This window comes from Amia ocellicauda, chromosome 12 (genome assembly GCF_036373705.1).
Source record: "Amia ocellicauda isolate fAmiCal2 chromosome 12, fAmiCal2.hap1, whole genome shotgun sequence".
Lineage (NCBI taxonomy): Eukaryota > Metazoa > Chordata > Actinopteri > Amiiformes > Amiidae > Amia > Amia ocellicauda.
Window position 1 is genome coordinate 19,110,975 of NC_089861.1, and position 24,323 is coordinate 19,135,297.

The window sequence follows — 24,323 nt, forward strand, 5'->3', positions numbered from 1 at the left end:
ATCACAGTCTTTCTCCTCCCTCTATCCTTCCTCCCTCACTTCCCCCTCTCTCTCACTCTCCCTTACCTCCCCCATCTCTCTCTCCCTCCCTCATATGTAACAGCTGTAGGCAGTTTACTTTCTCTCTCGCAGTTTCTGTTGTTTAAACCCAGTCAAGACTGAGAACACAGTAACACAACAACTCCCCCAGCATCACAACAATAAGAGTCGGTTCCTCCCGGACGCTCAGAAGTAGGTGTCGAAATAAGGTGCAGAGTTACGCTTGGAGCCCAGATTTTCAGGGCCCCCATTTCCGAGGGGGCCTGGGCTGGGGACGGGCTTGGTGTGCACCTGGAAACTCTTCCCCCGGGTCTGCGGCTTCCTCCTCTCCCTCTCCCTCCCCTTCTCCTCCTCCTTCTCCCTTTTCCTGCGCGCCTTCTCTTCCTCCCTCACCCTCCGCTCCCGCTCCCTCTTCTTCTTCCTCCTCTCCCGTGCTGTCATCCCTTCCACCTCATCCTCCTCCCCTCCTCCCCCCTTTGCTTTCTCTGCCTCCCCTCCCTCCAGAAGGCTGAAGTCTTCTATCACTATAGTGGGCACCGTGAGCACCACTGCCTCCTGCTTCTTCCCTTTCTTTTTCTTCTTCTCCTCCCTCTCTCCTCCCTCCTGCTCCTTCTCCCTCTTCTTCTTCTCTTTCTTTGACTTCAGCTTGCGGAAGAAGGCAAAGTGTCTAGAGGCCTCGCTGGGCTCCCCCCTCTCCCCCTCTCTCTCTTTGTCTCGCTCTATAGGCTGGGGCCTTTCCTGCAATGCAATCCTGCCCTTCTCTTCTTTCCGGCCCACATCCTCAGTACCAGAACCAACACCCTTCTCCCCGGACCTCCTCCTGTCCAGCACAACCGGGAAGGCACTGGGCGGTGTTGTCCCTGTCTCGGCCCTGCCCCTGTTACTGGCTTCTGGACCCAACCCTGGGCCAACCTTCACTGGATTCGTAGGACCACCCTTTTCTATGGCGGGGAGAGGTGCAGGGCCAGGCAGGGCCTGGGTCTCTGGTTCTGAGGCCTGGTCCTGGGGCCCGGACCCACTGGGGGCCGGCGGGGGGTCCTGGGAGAGGGGGGCTGTTGGGCCGTGTCCCTGGACTGGGCCGCAGGGAGCGGGAACGGGAGCAGTGTCCCCTGGCTGCAGGTGGCTGGCCTGTGCACGAGCAGTTGCAGCTGCAGTGTGCGTGGGCCCGGTCTGTGCTGCCTGTGTCTGGGGAGGTGGCGTGTGTGCTGTCCCCTGTGTCTGGGGGTCCAACTGTTGTGTGGGTAGCGATTCGGTGTGTGTGGCTGCCATGTGCGGTGTTTCAGTGCCTGTGGTTGGCGTGTGTGGTGTTTCAGTGTGTGTGAGTGGTGCATGCGGTGTTTCGGTGTGTGTGGTTGACGTGTGTGGTGTTTCAGTGTGTGTGGTTGGCGTGTGTGGTGTTTCAGTGTGTGTGAGTGGTGCATGCGGTGTTTCGGTGTGTGTGGTTGACGTGTGTGGTGTTTCAGTGTGTGTGGTTGGCGTGTGTGGTGTTTCAGTGTGTGTGAGTGGTGCATGCGGTGTTTCGGTGTGTGTGCGTGGCGTGTGTGTAGTTTCAGTATGTGTAGGTGCAGTGTGAGATGTTTCAGTGTGTGGTATGTGTGGTGTTGTGATGTTTGTGGGTGGGGTGTGCGGTGTTTCGGTGTTTGTGGGTGGGGTGTGCGGTGTTTCGGTGTTTGTGGGTGGGGTGTGCGGTGTTTCGGTGTGTGTGGGTGGGGCGTGTGGAGTTTCGGTGTGTGTGGGTGGCGTGTGCGGTGTTTCGGTGTGTGTGGATGGAGTGTGCGGTGTTTCAGTGTGTGTTGGTGGGGCGTGTGGAGTTACGGTGTGCGGTGTTTCGGTGTGTGTGGGTGGAGTATACAGTGTTTCGGTGTGTGTGGTTGGAGTGTGCTGTGTTTCAGTGTGTGTGGGTGGGGCGTGTGGAGTTTCGGTGTGTGTGGGTGGGGCGTGTGGAGTTTCGGTGTGTGGAGTTTCGGTGTGTGGAGTTTCGGTGTGTGTGGGTGGGGCGTGTGGAGTTTCGGTGTGTGGTGTTTCAGTGTGTGTGGGTGGGGCGTGTGGAGTTTCGGTGTGTGTGGGTGGGGCGTGTGGAGTTTCGGTGTGTGTGGGTGGGGCGTGTGGAGTTTCGGTGTGTGGTGTTTCAGTGTGTGTGGGTGGGGCGTGTGGAGTTTTGGTGTGTGTGGGTGGGGTGTGTGGAGTTTCGGTGTGTGTGGGTGGGGCGTGTGGAGTTTCGGTGTGTGTGGGTGGGGCGTGTGGAGTTTCGGTGTGTGTGGGTGGGGCGTGTGGAGTTTCAGTGTGTGTGGGTGGGGCGTGTGGAGTTTCAGTGTGTGTGGGTGGGGCGTGTGGAGTTTCGGTGTGTGTGGGTGGGGCGTGTGGAGTTTCGGTGTGTGGTGTTTCAGTGTGTGTGGCCAGCGTGTCCGCCTCTGTCTGTACTGACTGTGGATGTGTCAGCTGTGTAGAAGGTGCATGTACAGTCTGTGTTGCTGGGGGGTGCATCGGTTCTGCAGTCCTCTCTCCCTCCACCAGCCCTCCCTTCTCCTCCTCTCCCTCCTCCCTTATTCTATCCTCCCACTCTCCTTTCTCCTGTGTTCCTTCTCTCGTGCTCCTCTCGCCCACCTCCGCCATTCCGTCCTTCCCTCTCCCGCTCTCTCTCCCTCCATCTCCTCCCCCAGCTAACGACGTTCTCCCAGCCAGCATGGACATGGACGCACTCCTCCCTCTCCCTCCCTCTCTCCCGCTACCCTTCCCCCTTTCCCCAAAGCTACTCCATGAGTGTCTCTCTCCTGGCCTCCCAGCCTCCCTGGCTTCACCACACACTGCCTCCACACGGAGGCAGCTTTCTCCCTCCCCCTCTCTCTCTGCCTCTCCATTACTGGGCAGTGCCACCTCTTCCGGTCTCTCTCCCTCTCCCCCTCTCTGAGTCTGTCCCTCTCCCTCTCCACCACTGGGCATGCCTACTCCTTCCCTTTCTCTCTCCACCTCGTCACCATCAGGCAGGTCCACCTCTCCCTCTCTCAGTCCCTCTCCTTCTCTCTCACTTTCTCCCGCCTCTCCTCCACTCTTAAACTCACTGTCTCTTCCTTTCTCTGCCTCTCCCTCTACCCTTTCACCTCTGTCCCCCTCCATCTCCCCCTCTCCCTCCTTCTGGCCATTCTCTCCTCTCTCTTCTGTCGCTCCACCATCCTTCTCCTCCTTCCCAGGCTCTTCCCTTGCTCTGCATTCTTCTGTCCTGGATTCTCTCTGTCCCTCCCCCCTTTCTTTCACTCCTTCTCCTGGCCCCTCTCCCTTTCTTGCACACTCCTGTGTCTTGGACTCTCTCCCCTCCACCCACTCTGATTTCTCCTTTTCTCCATCCTTCTCTCCCTCCCTCTCCTTCTCTCTCTTCATGCCACACTCCTCTGTACTGAACTCTCTCCTCTCTCCGCCTCCCTCTCCCTCCTTCTCCCTATCCCCCTCCCTTCCCTCTCTGCACTCGTCTTTTCTTCCCTCCCTCCTCTCTTTCCGAACTCCTGCTCTCAGGAAGTCCAGCTGACTCCGGCTCCCCCCTCTCGGTTTCTTTAACCCCCCAGAAGAGGAGGAGGAGGGTTGGCGGGCGGGGGAGTGGGGCAAGGTAAGGTTCCCACTCTCGGTCTCCCTCCTTTTCCTCTCCTCCTCCTCCTGCAGTCCCTGCTCCCAAGCGGCCCGGTAGCCGTGGCAACGCCCCCTGGGGTCGAAGGGCGAGTGCGGTTTCTCACTCCGCCAGGCCTCCAGCTCCTTCTCCGTCTCCCGCTGCACCTCCCTCTCAGAGACAGACACCGCACACACCTGGAGAGAGTTGGGGGGGTTAGTATTAGCATTCTATACTGACTGACACACGGACTGTCGGACACACTCCCTCGTTCCCCTCGTCCTCCACACCTCCTCAATGAAGGCGTCCTCGTGCAGGTTCTTGACGTTTATCGTGCGCAGTTGCTCCAACGTCTCCATCTGTCCGTCACATTCCTTAGTTTTCTCAGATGAGCCCAGAGCCATCCGCACCAGAACCACTGCCACCCTGAACAGCACCTTCACCCCTGAAAGAGAGGGATAATACAGTACAGTACCAACACACACACACTCACACACTGACACACACACACACACACACACACACACACACACACTCACCCTCACAGAAGAAAAGGTCCCAGATGCGCAGCAGTGTGTTGAAGGGCAGTGTCCGGCTGTACATACACATCAGCCAGTCGGTCAGGTACATGAGCGGCTCCACCCCGTGTTTCCGCAGGTGTCTTGCAGCCAGGGGACATGCCCGTTTCAGCATGCTGGAGAAGACACGCGAGTCCAACAGCACGCCCTCCTACACAGAGAGAGAGAGAGTTTTAATACAGTACAGCACAGACACACTGACTGACTGGACACTACAGTACATTAACACTGCACTGAGAGAGAGAGGGTTAATACAGTACAGACACACTGACTGACTGGACACTACAGTACATTAACACTGCACTGAGAGAGAGAGGGTTAATACAGTACAGACACACTGACTGGACACTACAGTACATTAACACTGCACTGAGAGAGAGAGGGTTAATACAGTACAGACACACTGACTGACTGGACACTACAGTACATTAACACTGCACTGAGAGAGAGAGGGTTAATACAGTACAGTACAGACACACTGACTGACTGGACACTACAGTACATTAACACTGCACTGAGAGAGAGGGTTAATACAGTACAGTACACTGTTTGGCAAGCCAAATTATCATTTGAGATATCTGCAAATGACTTCCTTTATGTAGCCCAAGATTATCACTGTTCACTTGTTCATTAATTTCAATGTAACTGAATGAGGAAACGGGAAGTGATAATCTCAGCCAACACACAGGAAATCATTTGAAGATATCTTTAATTAAATGATCAGGAACTCATTTGGAGATATGTTTAAAAAGCACCTTAAACATCCATCTTCGAAACCGCTTATCCTGTGAGGGTCGCAGGGAAGCTGCAGCCGATCCCAGCAGGCATAGGCCGCAAGGCAGGAATACACCCAGGACGGGCAACAAACACAGACAGACACAAACTCTCACACACAGGGCAATTCAGAGTAACCAATCAACCTAAACCACATGTCTTTGGATGGTGGGAGGAAACCGGAGTGTCTGGAGAAAACCCATGTGGACATGGGGAGAACATGCAAACTCCACACAGACTGGAGCCCTGCATCTCTGGAGCTGTGAGGCAGTAGTGCTAACCTTAAACAGATATCTGAAATTACATTCAAGATTGAAATAATTTAGAGATATCTCCAAATATTTAAAAAAATCTCAAAATGCATTTCAAGATATCTCTAAATGACAATTTGGCTTGCCATAATACTGCACTGTTCAAATGTTGGTAAGATGTACACAAGAAAAAATAGTTTTTCCAGTAACAGTAACTTACCAGCAGGGGGCTGTAGTATCCAGGCAGGTAGTGCTCACTGATCTGAACCAGACACCAGAACGCCTCCTGTATAGACAGATAAGCTGACACTGAGACTGACTGATACACTCACTGATACACTGTCTCATACACGGACTGACTGACACACTGACACAAGCTACGCCGTCTCTCTCTTAGTACCTCAGCTGGCATGTTCATGAGCAGCACGGCGGCGACGGGTCCTTGTCCCTGACAGTAGCCCTCATCGGGCCTGAACTGGGTGTAGGCCTTCAGGACCCGGAATAGGCCCTGTTGACTGCCCAAGCAGAAACGCAGCATGTCATTAACAATAAATACGACCATAATAATAAAAACAACAATAATACAGTGCGAGACAGTGCCCTCTCTAATATTGCTACTGCTGACCTTACTATTACACTTTTACAAAGTGAGAGTGACACTGAAAGAGTGGCAGTGACAGAGAGCAAGTAAGAGAGTGACAGTGAGAGAGTGAGTGGTAGTGGGAGAGGCAGTGGTACCCGTGACCGTCTCTGGACAAGAACATCTCATGGAAGGGGAACTGTCTGTCAATGTCCCTCTCTATCACATCAACCCAGCACTGCAGAGCACAGGAGGAGTCCAGAGTCTGAGGGAGAGAGAGGGAGAGAGAGCGAGAGAGAGAGGGGGTTAATAGAGTACAACGCAGACACACATCACACAGTACAGTGTCATGGTCAGTACCTGGTACAGATCCTTGTTGTTGATCATCCTCTGGGTGGCACCACAGAGCAGTGGCCAGCAGCGAGCTCTGAGGGAGGCTGGAATACCCTTCCTGCACTGAGCCTTAATCTGAGAGAGCGAGAGAGAAATTAAGGGAAGGAGGGTTAATACAGTACAGTAAAAACACACTGCCTGACTGGACACTCCTGTCTGACTGATGCATTGTGACCAATCAGTTTGGCCCTTCATGCCCCACCTTGCTGGTTTTCTTCAGTAAGTAACGATCCCATTGGCTGATGATGTCCAGCCACTTCACCTCTCTCTGACGGACAACCTCTGGGGGGGGGCCATCACACCTGGTGGAGAGAGAGGGTAAATACAGTACAGACACAATGACTGACTGGACACTACAGTACATTAACACTGCACTGAGAGAGAGAGGGTTAATACAGTACAGACACACTGACTGACTGGACACTACAGTACATTAACACTGCACGGAGAGAGAGAGGGTTAATACAGCACAGACACACTGACTGACTGGACACTACAGTACATTAACACTGCACTGAGAGAGAGAGGGTTAATACAGCACAGACACACTGACTGACTGGACACTACAGTACATTAACACTGCACTGAGAGAGAGAGGGTTAATACAGTACAGACACACTGACTGACTGGACACTACAGTACATTAACACTGCACTGAGAGAGAGAGGGTTAATACAGTACAGACACACTGACTGACTGGACACTACAGTACATTAACACTGCACTGAGAGAGAGAGGGTTAATACAGTACAGACACACTGACTGACTGGACACTACAGTACATTAACACTGCACTGAGAGAGAGAGGGTTAATACAGTACAGACACACTGACTGGACACTACAGTACATTAACACTGCACTGAGAGAGAGAGGGTTAATACAGCACAGACACACTGACTGGACACTACAGTACATTAACACTGCACTGAGAGAGAGAGGGTTAATACAGTACAGACACACTGACTGGACACTACAGTACATTAACACTGCACTGAGAGAGAGGGTTAATACAGTACAGACACACTGACTGACTGGACACTACAGTACATTAACACTGCACTGAGAGAGAGAGGGTTAATACAGTACAGACACACTGACTGGACACTACAGTACATTAACACTGCACTGAGAGAGAGAGGGTTAATACAGTACAGACACACTGACTGACTGGACACTACAGTACATTAACACTGCACTGAGAGAGAGAGGGTTAATACAGCACAGACACACTGACTGACTGGACACTACAGTACATTAACACTGCACTGAGAGAGAGAGGGTTAATACAGTACAGTGCAGAATAAAGACTGGCTGCAAAAATAGTTTTTCATACAGGGGCGTGGGGTGAGACAGGGCCGCAGTCTGAGTCCAACCCTGTTCAACATCTACATCAATGAGTTGGCTATAGTGTTGGAGCAGTTGCAGCCCCTGGCCTCACCCTGTACACTGAGGAGATCAAGTTCCTTCTCTACAAAGCTGACCTGGTGCTGCTGTCGCCCATAGAACAGGGGCTTCAGCAGTAGCTGGTGCTGCTAGAGCAGTACTGCCAGACCTGGGCACTGGCAGTGAACCTAAAAAGTACCAAAGTAATGATCTTCTCAAAAAGCCCAGATGTCAGGAGAGCAGATACCGCTACACTCTAGACAACACCGCCCTAGAACACACCCTGAGCTACGAAGACCTCGGACTGAAGATCAGTGCGTCAGGGAGCTTTGTCCTGGCAGTGAAAGCACTAAAAGAGAAAGTCCAAAGAGCTTTCTATGTCATAAAAAGAAAACTATATAAAATAAACACTCCCATTAGAATCTGGACCAAGATCTCCGATAGTGTCATTCAGCCCATTGCGCTGTATGGCAGTGAGATATGGGCTCCACTCAGTGAGCAGGACTACACTAAATGGGACAAACACCCAACAGAGACCCTGCATGCAGAGTTCTGCAAAAACATCCTACAGGTGCAGAGAAACAATCTTGCATGCAGGGCCGAACTGGGCTGAAACCCACTGCTAATCCCCATCCAGAAGAGAGCACTGAAATTCTGGGTGCATCTCCAGTCGTGGGGACTTGATCCAAGTCTTCAAAATCATGAAGGGCATTGACCACATCAAACCAGAAGAACTTTTCCAGATCAGCAGGGACACACGCACCCAGGGACACAAATGGAAATTGGGCTTCAAGGCATTCAAGACAGAAACGGACGCTTCTTCACAGAGAGGCGTCACAATCTGGAACAAACTCCCCAGCGATGTGGTAGAAGCTGAAAGTTTGAGAACATTTAAAAATAGACTGGACAGGATCCTTGGATCACTTAGTTATTAATGGACACCAAATGAGAACGATGGGTCGAATGGCCTCCTCTCGATTGTAAACTTTCTTATGTTCTAAGTCCCCCAGAGTCACTGCAAAACAAGGCCCTGAGAGCCCAAGAGCTGAGCCCAAGAAAGAGCCCCCTCAGTCAGCTGGCCCTGTGGCTCACTGCCCCTAACCCCACTAACACAACCCAGCCTCAGACCAGTGCTGCTCACCCAGCTGCCCATTATAGTCAAACAACTTACTGAACAAACTAAAACCTCCTATCTGGAACATTGGGACAATTACATTAAATCCCAAAGTGAACTGGATTGCTATCGGGCCCTGGAGATAAATTACACCCTAGCAGAGTGTCTCTTCACTGTCAGAGACACGAAGCAGAGACAGACTCTGACTCAGTTGTGTCTCAGTGACCACAGCCTGGCCAGAGAAACGTGTGTCACAGACAGACCTGGCTGCTCAGAGAGGACCGGCGCGGCGGTCACTGTGAGACAGGAGAGGGTGACACAAAGACGCACTTCCTCTGCACTGCATAACATATACAACAGTAAGGGAGACATTTGCACAAAAGATCACCCATCCTGCCCCCCACTACCAACTGACAGAGACAGATACACACAGCCCCACTAGATGCAAAATATGCAGCAACCTGTCACAACGTGAGGGTCCACAGTGACCGCCGGGCACAGTGCTGCGCCAGATGGGTGCATCCGTATATCAATATATATATATCTGTGATGTATTTTATTTAATTTTACTATAATTATTATTTATATATATTTACAAAACTGTTATTCTTGTTATTCAGTTGTATTGTATGTTACATGTGAAAGTAAAGCAAATTTGAATTTGAAAGAAGGAGAATTTGAGTCAGTCACTGTGTGTCTCTCTGTCAGTGTCTCTCTCCTCCATGTGTGTGTGCGCGTCAGTGTCTCTATCTCTACCTCTCTCTCTCTCTTTCATCTCTTCTTCACAAACAGGAAACAGGAAAACCGCAAACTCACAAGGTGCAGGCGTCACCATGGCAACACAGCAGGAAGTACAGGAGGAGTGAGCGGAGAGGTAGAGAGAGAGATCGAAGGGGGGGAGATTACCAAGAGATAGGAGCGACAGATAAAAAGAAAGTTAGGCAGTTAGTCAGTGTGTCAATCAGTCTGTCAGTCTGTTAGTCTGTCAGTCACTCACTCCGCAGTCAGTCCGGTCCCCAGTATGAACCCGAACCGGTCTGTCTCCCTGGCCGGTACTCCGGTGCTCAGTTGGGACACAGCATCAGAACCTGACCCAGAGTCACAGTCTTGGTCTGCCTGGACCCAACCCAGCTCCATCACACCCTGAGAGAGAGAGAGAGAGAGAGAGAGAGAGAGAGAGAGAGAGAGGGGGTTAATACAGTACAGCAAAGACACACTGACTGACTGGACACTACAGTACATTATCACTGCACTGAGAGAGAGAGGGTTAATACAGTACAGACACACTGACTGACTGGACACTACAGTACATTAACACTGCACTGAGAGAGAGGGTTAATACAGTACAGACACACTGACTGACTGGACACTACAGTACATTAACACTGCACTGAGAGAGAGAGGGTTAATACAGTACAGACACACTGACTGGACACTACAGTACATTAACACTGCACTGAGAGAGAGAGGGTTAATACAGTACAGACACACTGACTGACTGGACACTACAGTACATTAACACTGCACTGAGAGAGAGAGGGTTAATACAGTACAGACACACTGACTGACTGGACACTACAGTACATTAACACTGCACTGAGAGAGAGAGGGTTAATACAGTACAGACACACTGACTGGACACTACAGTACATTAACACTGCACTGAGAGAGAGAGGGTTAATACAGTACAGACACACTGACTGACTGGACACTACAGTACATTAACACTGCACTGAGAGAGAGAGGGTTAATACAGTACAGACACACTGACTGACTGGACACTACAGTACATTAACACTGCACTGAGAGAGAGAGGGTTAATACAGTACAGACACACTGACTGACTGGACACTACAGTACATTAACACTGCACTGAGAGAGAGAGGGTTAATACAGTACAGACACACTGACTGGACACTACAGTACATTAACACTGCACTGAGAGAGAGAGGGTTAATACAGCACAGACACACTGTCTGGACACTACAGTACATTAACACTGCACTGAGAGAGAGAGGGTTAATACAGTACAGACACACTGACTGACTGGACACTACAGTACATTAACACTGCACTGAGAGAGAGACAGACAGACAGACAAATAGTAACAGTAGTTGTAACAATAGCAGCAGAAGTAGTAGTAATTGCAGTGGCAGTAGTACAGTCAGTATTTCCATGTTTACAGCAGTAGCAGTTATAATAAACATATTAATATCCGTAGCACAGGTAACAGCAGTAGCAGTGCTCTGTGTACCGCAGTAGTAGTGAATTATAAAGGCATTCATGATAGCAGCAGTAACAGTAGCAGTGCTCTGTGCACAGCAGGAGCAGTCATTATACAGTCCTTACTAACATACACCAGAGCAATGCACTGTCCCAGTCTGTTCAGGGAGGCTTTTACCAGCACAAACCCAGCCAGAGCAGCTACCAGACAGCGTAGGTGTATTAGCAGAGTAACATTAGGAGTATTATGACCAGTAGTATTCACACCAAAAGCAGTAGCATCTCTTATAATTGATGTATGTATTTATGTATTCTTTTCAGCAGCAGTAATAGTTAAAGAGCTGTTGAGGTGCGTTGAGAAACACTCAGCTGTTGGCAATAGTTATAACATCACAGTAACAGAATAGTTATCAAAACCTAATCACAATTAATGTCTTCTTGGTCGTGGTAATTATTATTAATATTATTGTGCTCAGATTACCTTCAGGTGTTGGTTCTCTGTGTCTCTGTCTCTCTCTCTCTCTGAGTCCGTTACAGATGAAAGAGGGAGGGGAGAGACAGAGAGAGACACTTCCGCCCTGACAGAACAAGAGAAAGGGTGAGCGGGAGGAGGGGTAGAGAGCAGGATTCAGAGAGAGAGAGGGGTTAATACAGTACGTGTGTGTATATAGTGTGTCTACAGTGTGTGTATAGTTTGTCAGTGTGTATAATTCATATTCATGTGTATACAAGATGAATGCATCATGTTTCAGTTGTGTATAGTGTGTCAGTGTACGTAGTGTCAGTGTGTTACAGTCAGTTGAACATATAGTGCATCAGTGTCTGTGTATGAAGTCTCAGTTGTGTAGTGTCAGTGTGTACTGTGCCAGTTGTGCAGTGTCTTGTGTGTATACGGTGTCAGTGTTCTCAGTTGTGTTTACAGTATCAGGGTGTAGTGTGTTATTCGTATCCTCCTCTATCTCACTTCCTGCAAAAGTGCATCAGGTTTTGCTGAGAGCGGATGCCTCAGTATCAAAAACCACACTGACACCCACAGACACACTCAGATACTGACACACACACATAGACACACTATCACAACTCACAGACACACACATACATACATATAAACACACTCACAGATACTGACACACATTCACACACTAACACCTCTCACTGACATACATACACACACACACACTAACACTCACAGATACTGACACATTCACACATTAACATGACTCACTAACATAGACACACACGAACAGATGTTAACACCACTCACTGACATACTGACACACATTAACACCACTGACACACACACACACATTAGCACCACTCACTGACACACACATTAGCACCACTCACTGACACGCACACACACACACACGCATTAGCACCACTCACTGACACGCACACACACACGCATTAGCACCACTCACTGACACGCACACACACACACGCATTAGCACCACTCACTGACACGCACACACATTAACACCACTCACTGACACGCACACACACACACACATTAACACCACTCACTGACACTGACACACACACACACACACACAAGGGGACATTAACTGAATTCTGACCTATACTTTAGTGGGAATAGCATTAGACGGAGAAGGAAGTGCATCACAAGAAAGTGGAGAAACCGCACCCCCTACAGACAGAGCACAGCACATCAGCTGGAACTAAATAAAACCCATCAGGTTCCAATGAAATAACGGACACGCTTTCTGGGAGAAGATTTTAATGAATGGTTTTATTTATTTATTTAAGATTATATTTCATTTCTACAAGTCTGGATTTTTGTACAGGGTTCAGGAGTCCGCCTGGGAGAACTCAGTGGAGATTCCCTACAGGCTCAGCATTGAGCACTGACACACACAGCCTGTGGGGGCGGGACAGTGACAAAGGGGGAGCGAGGGAGCAAGGGAGGGACAGAGTGACAGAGAGAGGGAGCGAGGGAGAGAGTGAGAGAGAGAGTAGTTTGTTCACAATGAGGAATTTTTAGATCCCAGTGAATTGAACCGAGTCAAGCCAGGTGTGTGCGTCTGTGTGTGAGTGTGTCTGTCAGTCTGTGTCTGTGAGTGTCTCCTAGTGATTGCTGGTGTACACCTTCAGCTTGCCTCTCCATAGAAATCAATGGATAGAAACTGGTCCCAAAGTTTTCACACACAAGACCACCAACCCCACCCCACCCCACCCTCACTCGGTCCCTCGCTTGCTCAGTCCAGTCGGCTGGGATGTGTGCAGGCCCTCTCTCTGGGTCAGTGTTTCAGCAGGAGCTCCAGGTGCTGAGGACAGTGGACAGTTTCCTTGCCACCAATGGGCTACAAACACTAGCCGATGGCTTAGGGAATGGGAATCGACTAAACAAACGCAGAGAATGACATCGCCGTCCAGGGCTAGGAGAGGACCACCACCATCTGGACCCGTACACCCCCCCCCCCAGCATGTGTCTATCTGTACAGGTAGTCAGCCTGTATGTTGGCTGCGATCTCGGCCTCCCACTTGTCTCCATTGTTCAGCAGCTTCTCCTTGTTGTAGAGAAGCTCCTCGTGGGTCTCTGTGGAGAACTCGAAATTTGGGCCCTGAGAGAGAGAGAGAGAGAGAGACGGGGGGGGGGAGAGGAAGAGAGTTAACACAATCCAGCACATACAGTATAGGCCGACACAGACACACTCACACTCTCTCTCTCACCTCCACAATGGCATCCACGGGGCAGGCCTCCTGGCAGAAGCCGCAGTAGATACACTTGGTCATGTCGATGTCGTAGCGCGTCGTCCGCCGGCTGCCATCAGAGCGCGGCTCGGCCTCGATGGTGATCGCCTGAGAGGGAGGGAAAGAGTTATCAGTGCTGTAGTCTGTGTATCTGACTGTGTATCCCAGTCCATTCCTGTGTCGTACAGCCCGGTGGTCAGTACCTGGGCGGGACACACTGCCTCACACAGCTTGCAGGCGATGCAGCGCTCCTCTCCGGACGGGTACCGGCGCAGTGCATGCTCCCCCCTGAACCGAGGGCTCAGGGGCCCCTTCTCAAATGGGTAGTTAATGGTGGCCGGCTCCCTGAATAGGTAACTGAGAGTCATCCCCAACCCTGAGGGAGAGAAAGGGGGTTAATACAGTACAGCACAGACACACTGACTGACTGGACACTACAGTACATTAACACTGCACTGAGAGAGAGAGGGTTAATACAGCACAGACACACTGACTGACTGGACACTACAGTACATTAACACTGCACTGAGAGAGAGAGGGTTAATACAGCACAGACACACTGACTGACTGGACACTACAGTACATTAACACTGCACTGAGAGAGAGAGGGTTAATACAGTACAGACACACTGACTGACTGGACACTACAGTACATTAACACTGCACTGAGAGAGAGAGAGAGGGTTAATACAGTACAGACACACTGACTGACTGGACACTACAGTACATTAACACTGCACTGAGAGAGAGAGAGAGAGGGTTAATACAGTACAAACTGGACACACTGACTGACTGGACACTACAGTACATTAACACTGCACTGAGAGAGAGAGGGTTAATACAGTACAGACACACTGACTGACTGGACACTACAGTACATTAACACTGCACTGAGAGAGAGAGGGTTAATACAGTACAGTACAGACAGGCAGTCTCACCTCTGAACAGCTCAGTCCACAGCAGGGTCTGTGCTGCTCTGTCTGTGATGGACTTCATGTCAGTGGACACCTCCTGAGCATTGACATACTCTACAGTGAGAGAGAGATAAAATGTATTACAATAGTACAGTCAATGTAACAATGTAGCCACACACAGTGTTTCAGTCAGTCACATACACACACTGATTCACAAGAGACACTGTCACAGACAAACACAGACTGCACACTACATCCCAGAAACAGTCAGTCACAATCAGATAGTCAGTCACACACACACTCAGTCAGTCAGGGTACTCACTGTATCCTTCTCTCTGGACGGACAGGCTGAAGGGACGCACCAGCCCACGACAGACTGACATCCCACCTGCAGGACAGATGCCATCAACAACGGCAATTACAATCATAACTAATCATAATAATAATTGCATTGCTCCATTACCTCCCTTCACTCACTACTCCTCTCACACGGAGTATGGCAGTGTGTGAGAACGTGCGAGTGTGTCTGTGTTTGTGAGTATGCGAGTGTGTAATGAGTGCCTTACCTGACCGGGAGACAGAGTAGAGAACACGCAACGTCGAGGACATCACGCCTGGAACACGCGAACAACAGGGAGACACAGAGTCAGCAACACAGAGCACCTTTATCATACTAATCACACATCTGCTCTCTGTCTGCCACTCTGTCTGTTAAATACTACTCTCTGTGCTGTACTGTATAATCTCATCTGTACTGTCTCTCTGTCTGGGCTGTATAATCTCAGTCTGTGCCAGATTATACAGCCCAGACAGAGAGACAGTACGGATTGAGATTATACAGTACAGAAAGAGAGTATAGCACAGTCTCCCTCTCTGTACTGTATAATCTCAATCCATACTATCTCAGTCTGTGCTGTACTGTCTCTCTCTCTCTCTCTCTCTCTCTCTCTCTCTCTCTGTGTTGTATAATCTGTCTGTCTGTCTGTCTGTACTGTCCCTCTGGGCTGTGCAGTCTCTACGCCCTGCCTGTCTGTGTAGTGTCGGCTGCCGCTCTCTGCTCTCTACTCTCTCTCTCTCTCTCTCTCTCTCTCTCTCTCTCACACACACACATTTCTTCATGCCTAAAACCCAAATGCACACACCAAGCCACACAGCGGTCCACACAGGCCTGCGCAGTAGTAAAGCGCTCACACACTGCCATGTACCTCTGCAGCCGCTCATGCTGTCAAGGACTGTTCAAGAACTCGCACAGCTCAAATGTCACACGCGAAAACGGCCGTCATGTGTCACATTCATGTTTCTAAACGCCGTCCCTGCATCGGCCCAGCCCGCCCCGCCTGCCCACCGTAGTTTGAGACCCCATATACTGCTACATTGGGGTGGAAATCCTGCTTATTCCCAATCAGACACTCACCGACTCGTCGCTATTTGGCCTTCTCAACCAGAACAGCGGTCACTACCGGAAACACTACCCCGGAGCAGCACGGGAAGTGATTGGGGCGGGGGCGTGGCTAGTGAGCGCGGTGAAGGGGCGGGAGAAGACAGAAGGGCAGCCCAGTCCGCCATTTTGGATGTGGCGAGACACACCTAGATGAGGTCAAATTAAAAATAGTTTAAAAATAGAAAGTAAACACTGCCAATGTTGTCGTTTCGGATGCATCAATATGTCTGTACAGTGTATTATTGAAAGTGTTATAATGGCATGGTGCCATTTAGTATAGCACAGTTTAGTACACTACAGTGTCACGGAATAACCTGTACAGTGAGGGAAAAAAGTATTTGATCCCCTGCTGATTTTGTACGTTTGCTCACTGACAAAGAAATGATCAGTCTATAATTTTAATGGTAGGTGTATTTTAACAGTGAGAGACAGAATAACAACAGAAAAAATCCAGAAAAACGCATTTATAAATTGATTTGCATGTTAATGAGGGAAATAAGTATTTGACCCCTTCGACTTAGTACTTGGTGGCAAAACCCTTGTTGCAATCACAGAGGTCAGACGTTTCTTGTAGTTGGCCACCAGGTTTGCACACATCTCAGGAGGGATTTTGTCCCACTCCTCTTTGCAGATCCTCTCCAAGTCATTAAGGTTTCGAGGCTGACGTTTGGCAACTCGAACCTTCAGCTCCCTCCACAGATTTTCTATGGGATTAAGGTCTGGAAACCGGCTAGGCCACTCCAGGACCTTAATGTGCTTCTTCTTGAGCCACTCCTTTGTTGCCTTGGCTGTGTGTTTTGGGTCATTGTCATGCTGGAATACCCATCCACGACCCATTTTCAATGCCCTGGCTGAGGGAAGGAGGTTCTCACCCAAGATTTGACGGTACATGGCCCCGTCCATCATCCCTTTGATGCGGTGCAGTTGTCCTGTCCCCTTAGCAGAAAAATACCCCCAAAGCATAATGTTTCCACTTCCATGTTTGACGGTGGGGATGGTGTTCTTGGGGTCATTCCTCCTCCTCCAAACACGGCGAGTTGAGTTGATGCCAAAGAGCTCAATTTTGGTCTCATCTGACCACAACACTTTCACCCAGTTCTCCTCTGAATCATTCAGATGTTCATTGGCAAACTTCAGACGGGCCTGTACATGTGCTTTCTTGAGCAGGGGGACCTTGCGGGCGCTGCAGGATTTCAGTCCTTCACAGCGTAGTGTGTTACCAATTGTTTTCTTGGTGACTATGGTCCCAGCTGCCTTGAGATCATTAACAAGATCCTCCTCCCGTGTAGTTCTGGGCTGATTCCTCACCGTTCTCATGATCATTGAAACTCCACGAGGTGAGATCTTGCATGGAGCCCCAGACCGAGGGAGACTGACAGTTATTTTGTGTTTCTTCCATTTGCGAATAATCGCACCAACTGTTGTCACCTTCTCACCAAGCTGCTTGGCGATGGTCTTGTAGCCCATTCCAGCCTTGTGTAGGTCTACAATCTTGTCCCTGACATCCTTGGACAGCTCTTTGGTCTTGGCCATGGTGGAGAGTTTGGAATCTGATTGATTGATTTATTGCTTCTGTGGACAGGTGTCTTTTATTCAGGTAACGAGCTGAGATTAGGAGCAGTCCCTTTAAGAGAGTGCTCCTAATCTCAGCTCGTTACCTGTATAAAAGACACCTGGGAGCCAGAAATCTTGCTGATTGATAGGGGATCAAATACTTATTTCACTCATTAACATGCAAATCAATTTATAACTTTTTTGAAATGTTGTTGTTATTCTGTCTCTCACTGTTAAAATACACCTACCATTAAAATTATAGACTGATCATTTCTTTGTCAGTGGGCAAACGTACAAAATCAGCAGGGGATCAAATACTTTTTTCCCTCACTGTAGTACAATAGAGTAGTAATGCACAGTATACACTATAGTTTTATAGAGTATCAAAAAGTATCAGTGTAGGATTGTATAGTTTTATTCAGTACAGCATAGTAAAATACAGTATTGTGTAGTGTAGTACAGTACAGTAGACTGCAGAGTGGTGCTTTATTATGTAGCACAGTATAATACAGTGCATTAGAATAAGGTAAAGTAAGGTTAAGTGTGGAAATAAATTCCTGGATCTGTCTCAAAGTGTACCTTTCCCTCATAGAGAAACAGAGAGAATGAGCACCCATGGGAGCAGCTGACAGAGAAGGATGAAGTCAGAGACAGACCCAGTGAGGCCAGTTTCCCCTCTCTCTATTTCTGTCAGTTTCCCTCTCTCTGTATCAGACTGCGTCACTGTTGACGGCTGTTTGTGAGCAATTAACCTAATGAAATGAACATTCCGCTGATTGGGAAAAAAGCAATGTGGCGCTTTATATACACCTCACTGCTCTCCATCCTTTATCTCCCACCCCTCCCCCCTCTCAGTGCAGTGTTAATGTACTGTAGTGTCCAGTCAGTCAGTGTGTCTGTACTGTATTAACCCTCTCTCTCTCAGTGCAGTGTTAATGTACTGTAGTGTCCAGTCAGTCAGTGTGTCTGTACTGTATTAACCCTCTCTCTCTCAGTGCAGTGTTAATGTACTGTAGTGTCCAGTCAGTCAGTGTGTCTGTACTGTATTAACCCTCTCTCTCTCAGTGCAGTGTTAATGTACTGTAGTGTCCAGTCAGTCAGTGTGTCTGTGCTGTATTAACCCTCTCTCTCTCTCAGTGCAGTGTTAATGTACTGTAGTGTCCAGTCAGCCAGTGTGTCTGTGTGGACTGTATTAACCCTCTCTCTCTCAGGGTGTGATGGAGACCAAGACTGTGACTCTGGATCGGGTTCTGATGCTGTGTCCCAGCTGAGCACCAGAGTACCGGCCAGGGAGACCAGTTCGGGTTCATACTGGGGACCGGACTGACTGCGGAGTGAGTGACTGACACACTGACTGACACACTAACTGATACATTGATACATTGACACACTTGCACACTGACTGTAGCCTATAGTAATGTGCTATAGTGTAGTAGACATAGATAGATAGATAGGTAGATAGAGGAATGGACAGACAGACAGATAAATAGAGAGAGACAGATAGAGATATGCAGCAGGACAGAGAGACACAGACAAACAGACAAATAATGAGTGAGCCCTAATTAAGCTGCCCTCGTTAATGAGCCTGGGTTCATTAGTGAGCACTGACTGATGCAGCGCTGGCCCCGCCTGATTAGCCTTCCTACCTGAGTAACAAGGGAGAAGTGACATTACACTAGGACAGAGAGAGAGAGAGAGTAGGAGAAGAGTGTGCTGTACTATACCATAGACTAGTGTATTATACTGTACTGTATTATAGTATAGTGTATTTTACAAATACATTACCGTAGACTTTACCTGTTGTGTACTTTACTGTAGCATACTGTATAGAAGTGTAGTGTATTGAGCTGTATTACACTGTACTGTTCTGTGTTGCAGTGTGGTGTAGTGTATTGTATTGTGGTGTGTTGTAGTGTGGTGTAGTGTATTGTATTGTGCTGTAGTGTATTGTCCTGGGCTGGGCTGTATAATCCTGTACTGTAGGCTTTTGAATATTGCTGTTTACTGCGCTGTGTTATACTGCAGTGTATTGTAATGTAGCGGACTCTACTGTACTGCTGTACTGTGCTGTGCTGTGTTGTATTGCAGTGTAGTGTTATGTGTTACACTGTGGCTGTGTGTGTTATACTAGGCTACGCTGTACTGTAGTATACTGTATTGTGTGAGTGTGTAGTGTACTGTGCTTTAGTAGTTTGTTGTTATACTATAGTGAAGTGCAGTGTAATACAGTGTACTGGGCTGTATTGTAGGGTTTAATATTGTGTACTAGAGAAGAGCCAGGACAATATACCTGTAAGAAATTTATTATTATTATTATTACTGTTACTATTTTAATTATTATTACTGTATTCAACATTCTCTCTTTCACTCTCTGGTTGGCAGGTGTAGCAGGATGTCTCTCCCCCCCACCTTCCTCCTTACTGCCAATCAATCTAGCAACGAGTCAGACCGGGCTGTGCTGGGAGTGGAGAGGTTAGTGCTGGTGGCAGTGCTGGGGTCAGAGGTCGTGCTGGGAGTCACTGGGAACAGCCTCCTTATCTACACCAAGATCAGGGTACAGATTATTATTATTATTATTATTATTATTATTATTATTATTATTATTATTATTATATAATATGAGAAACCAGCCAATCACACATCAGAATTTCTCAAAAATCCTATGCCTCTGTCTAGTGTATAAATGTCATCTCGTTCATAGAATTATCAGTGTTTAAAAACTCTTCAATAAACAGTGATGATTCAGGACACTTAATCCAAGTGGTACAATAACCAGCAAGAAAAACACAACACAGATCAGCGATTGTAGGTCAGCTACAGTGCATTCTGGACCAAAACATTTTTAGATGGAGAGAAAGGGGCTTGATTCTTATATTTAACCAAAATAAATAATTGTTCCTCTCAATTTAAAGATATTTGTGTGTCTAATCCTGACATGTGTGTTTTATAATAAGTTAATAAGTTGTGTTAAGGGTGTGTCTTGTTGTATACGATACATTATTTCACACTGTTTATGCTGCCAGAACCACTCAGCTTTGCTTCACAATCCTCTTGCCCAAACTGTGCAAGATAACATCTGTTATACAACAAAAGACACCCTTCAGACAACCCATTCTCTCTCTCTCCCTCTCTCTCTCTCTCTCTCTCTCTCTCTCTCTCCTACTCTATCTCAGTGCCGGCGGGAGCTGCACTCTCAGTATGTGATCGCTCTTCTCTCTCTCTCTGTTTCTGACCTGGGCTGCTGCCTCCTCATCATGTCGAGCTCCCTCTTGGCTGTGCTGATGGAGGGTGAGAGGTCACCCTGGTGTGAGATCGTCAGCCTGCTCAAATTCGCCTTCATCACTTCCTCTCTAGGCAGCCTGGGTACAACATCACTTATTGTGGACCAATCTGAGTGTGTGTTTGTGAGTGTAGGAATAGCTGTAGCAGGACAGTAGTAGCAGTACCAATACCAATGGCACTAAAAGCAGCAGCAATAGCAGTACCGGTAGTAGCAGTAACAGTAGTAGTAGAGACAGTAGTAGTAATAACAGTAGTGACAGTGACAGTGAGTTGCAGTTCTCCTGCTGTGCCTGTATAGAAAGAGCAGGCACCATCCCCTACGTTCTTTATTAGCTTTATGCTATTTTAAATTTCTCATTGCTTTTCAGCCATTCTCTGTGTGCAGAGGTGTGTGGGTGTAGCCTCCACAGGAAGCTGGAAAACTGTCGTCGTGGTCATTGCGTGCATCACTTCCTGGGTGACGGGGCTGGTGTTTGGGAGCGTGCCTGTGGTCTTTCAGTGGATCAGGTGTGTGTGTGAGTGCGGGTGTCTCTCTCTCACTCTCTCTCTTAGTGCAGTGTTGCCAAAGCAGTTTACATTTTAAAATACAAATGAAACAGGATATGTGTGTGTGTGTGTGTGTGTACATCATAATCATAATACAGTACGACAATCACAGCAGGAATAAGAGGTGAGCAGGTGTGTAACTGGTAATGATATAGAATACATAGAAGAGGAGAGAAAACAAGCAAATATCAATAAAATAAAAACTGATAATACTTAAATAAATTATAAGTAAATTAAAGAATGAATAAATACAATAATAAATACATAATAATAGTAATAATAATATATATAATATATAAGAAATATACATATGTACAGACAAGTGCACACATATACTTGCACATGTCTTAACCCCCTCTCTCTCAGTGCAGTGTTAATGTACTGTAGTGTCCAGTCAGTCAGTGTGTCTGTACTGTATTAACCCTCTCTCTCTCAGTGCAGTGTTAATGTACTGTAGTGTCCAGTCAGTCAGTGTGTCTGTACTGTATTAACCCTCTCTCTCTCAGTGCAGTGTTAATGTACTGTAGTGTCCAGTCAGTCAGTGTGTCTGTACTGTATTAACCCCCTCTCTCTCAGTGCAGTGTTAATGTACTGTAGTGTCCAGTCAGTCAGTGTGTCTGTACTGTATTAACCCTCTCTCTCTCAGTGCAGTGTTAATGTACTGTAGTGTCCAGTCAGTCAGTGTGTCTGTACTGTATTAACCCTCTCTCTCTCTCAGTGCAGTGTTAATGTACTGTAGTGTCCAGTCAGTCAGTGTGTCTGTACTGTATTAACCCTCTCTCTCTCAGTGCAGTGTTAATGTACTGTAGTGTCCAGTCAGTCAGTGTGTCTGTACTGTATTAACCCTCTCTCTCTCAGTGCAGTGTTAATGTACTGTAGTGTCCAGTCAGTCAGAGTGTCTGTGCTGTATTAACCCTCTCTCTCTCAGTGCAGTGTTAATGTACTGTAGTGTCCAGTCAGTGTGTCTGTACTGTATTAACCCTCTCTCTCTCAGTGCAGTGTTAATGTACTGTAGTGTCCAGTCAGTCAGTGTGTCTGTACTGTATTAACCCTCTCTCTCTCAGTGCAGTGTTAATGTACTGTAGTGTCCAGTCAGTCAGTGTGTCTGTGCTGCAGTACTGTATTAACCATCTCTCTCTCTCTCTTTCTCAGGTATGACCCAGCTGAGATGCTGTGCGCCGTGTTCTGGCAGGACAGTTACTCTGACATGCTGCTGTACATCCTCAGCGCCTTCTCCCTCTGCATCTTCACACCCTTGCTCATCATCATTGTCTGCTCACTGCTGACCTCCGCAGGCTTGTCTCAGAACTGCGGGTAATACTCAGAGACACACAGGACTGGACTGTATATGTCTGTATTTGCTAACTGTGTATTCATGTGCTGTTCTCTCACTCTCTTAGTGATGAGGATCTGTCCTCCGTCACTCCTCTTCTTGTCGCTGTCTATTTCCTGTGCTACACCCCCTTCGTCCTGTCAGAGGTAAGAGTGTAAGAGAAAGACAGAGGGATAGACAGCTACAGTGCTCCCCCAAACTCTGTACAGGCTTATCAGGGGATTTGCAACCCACTGTCACAGTACTACTTCTACTACTACTACTACTACTAATTATAGTATATATAATTGTAATAATAAAGATAATAATAACTCCCAGTGTTGTCTGTTCTGGTAGTTGATCTTGCTGGGGAGGCTGGACTTGTCTCCAGCTCCTGATTGGCTGAGGACACTGTCGTCAGTGATGGCCTACCTGGACTGCGTGCTCAACCCCTTGATCTACTGCACCAATCAGGATTTCCGGGAGGCCGTGCTCGGCGTTCTGTGGACCAATAGGAAGGCCAAGGTCCAGCCAGTGCTGACCTCTGTGGTGAGGCTGCAGGTGTGAGTGAGAGCTCAGTCGACCAAATGGAAGTAGTGTGTGTAATCAATAAAGTTGATTAATTAGGCTGAGGGTGTCTGTCAGTGTGTCTGTCTGTCCATCTATGTCACACTGGGGCTGCTTCTTAAATGACACACTTTCTCCCTACCCTACATCATTCGACAAGCGTACACGTTGCATGATGTTGCGCTGGCGTCTCTGAGGCTGTACTGGAGTGAGCAAGGGCGAAGGGTGCAAGGCGCAGCTGAAAGAGTTCAATAGGACACACTTCAGTGTCATCATTCAGCGCAGATTGCAGTTTGAAATAATGGAGACTGCTGTAGCATTTGCACTGTTCCTCTTCCAAAGAAGATACAATAATAATAATTTGGCAATGCATTGTTCACTTATATAATCTCCTAGTTTTATACTACTTCAGTAATTAATTAATTGATAGGTCCTGAAAAGTTTTTTCGCTGTACTCTCTAATCATATTGGGGGTTTCTGGTCCACTGCCGGGAGCAGGGACTCAAACCCGGTCCTCCTGTGCCACACACAAATCGCCTACCTCTTAGTGAGGCATCAGAATTGCTACAATACATTTATATCATGATTATAGATTAATTTAATATTATTTATATTGTAATTGCCTTGATAAATAACTTAATGATAACAGATAGAACTGTCTAGCTAGCTATATTTACATTACATTTGTATGCACCTGCCACTGTAATATTTTCCTACTTTAAATTTCTCCGCCATAAACGCAAAGAGTTCTGGGACTTCAGCACAAACAATTTAGTGTAAGTGTACTGTTTTGTTCACTCCATCGAAGAGAGCAGTGAAGGGCACAGGAGCTTGATTAGGCTCCTTCACTCATTCCCTGAAGTATTGGGCAACCCCTTAAGATGTCAACCATAGTACATCCTCGGCACAGTGGAAGGTATCGAGGTAGCAAGTGTGCGATTGGAGCCTCAGTCAGTCAGTATATCAGTCATTGTATCAGAAAGTCAGTGTATCAGTCAGCCGGTGCATCACTCACAGCCATTCTCATTTCCTGACAAAAAACTGTGAAAGTGCATTGTACACAC

General features: G+C 47.9%; 3 protein-coding genes across 4 annotated transcripts; 1 reads left to right on the forward strand and 2 right to left on the reverse strand.

Moving 5' to 3' along the window:
• Positions 1-225: 225 nt before the first annotated feature.
• tbc1d10c (TBC1 domain family, member 10C) lies at positions 226-12,531 on the reverse strand. Its single transcript, XM_066717839.1, has 11 exons — positions 11,413-12,531; positions 9,706-9,851; positions 6,413-6,512; positions 6,178-6,285; positions 5,976-6,082; positions 5,638-5,752; positions 5,458-5,523; positions 4,174-4,363; positions 3,925-4,079; positions 2,901-3,831; positions 226-1,112 (listed from the first exon to the last, which is right to left on the reverse strand). Exons 2-11 carry the CDS (start codon positions 9,843-9,845, stop codon positions 226-228), a joined length of 2,799 nt encoding a protein of 932 aa, XP_066573936.1. The 5' UTR covers positions 9,846-9,851; positions 11,413-12,531.
• Positions 12,532-12,662: 131 nt separating this feature from the next.
• Positions 12,663-16,055, reverse strand: ndufs8a (NADH:ubiquinone oxidoreductase core subunit S8a). 2 transcript variants are annotated; one of them, XM_066718615.1, is made up of 7 exons: positions 15,972-16,055; positions 15,124-15,171; positions 14,880-14,945; positions 14,582-14,671; positions 13,847-14,019; positions 13,623-13,751; positions 12,663-13,513 (listed from the first exon to the last, which is right to left on the reverse strand). In XM_066718615.1, exons 2-7 carry the CDS (start codon positions 15,164-15,166, stop codon positions 13,382-13,384), a joined length of 633 nt encoding a protein of 210 aa, XP_066574712.1. In that variant the 5' UTR covers positions 15,167-15,171; positions 15,972-16,055; the 3' UTR covers positions 12,663-13,381. The 2 variants fall into 2 exon arrangements, with proteins under 2 accessions (XP_066574712.1, XP_066574711.1); XM_066718614.1 differs by lacking the exon at positions 15,972-16,055 and adding an exon at positions 15,763-15,965.
• Positions 16,056-19,944: 3,889 nt separating this feature from the next.
• LOC136764011 (beta-1 adrenergic receptor) lies at positions 19,945-23,259 on the forward strand. The gene is made up of 6 exons (XM_066717840.1): positions 19,945-20,106; positions 20,717-20,915; positions 21,203-21,341; positions 22,533-22,694; positions 22,781-22,859; positions 23,050-23,259. The coding sequence occupies exons 1-6, from the start codon at positions 19,945-19,947 to the stop codon at positions 23,257-23,259; spliced, it is 951 nt and encodes a 316-aa protein (XP_066573937.1).
• The last annotated feature ends 1,064 nt before the right edge of the window (positions 23,260-24,323 follow it).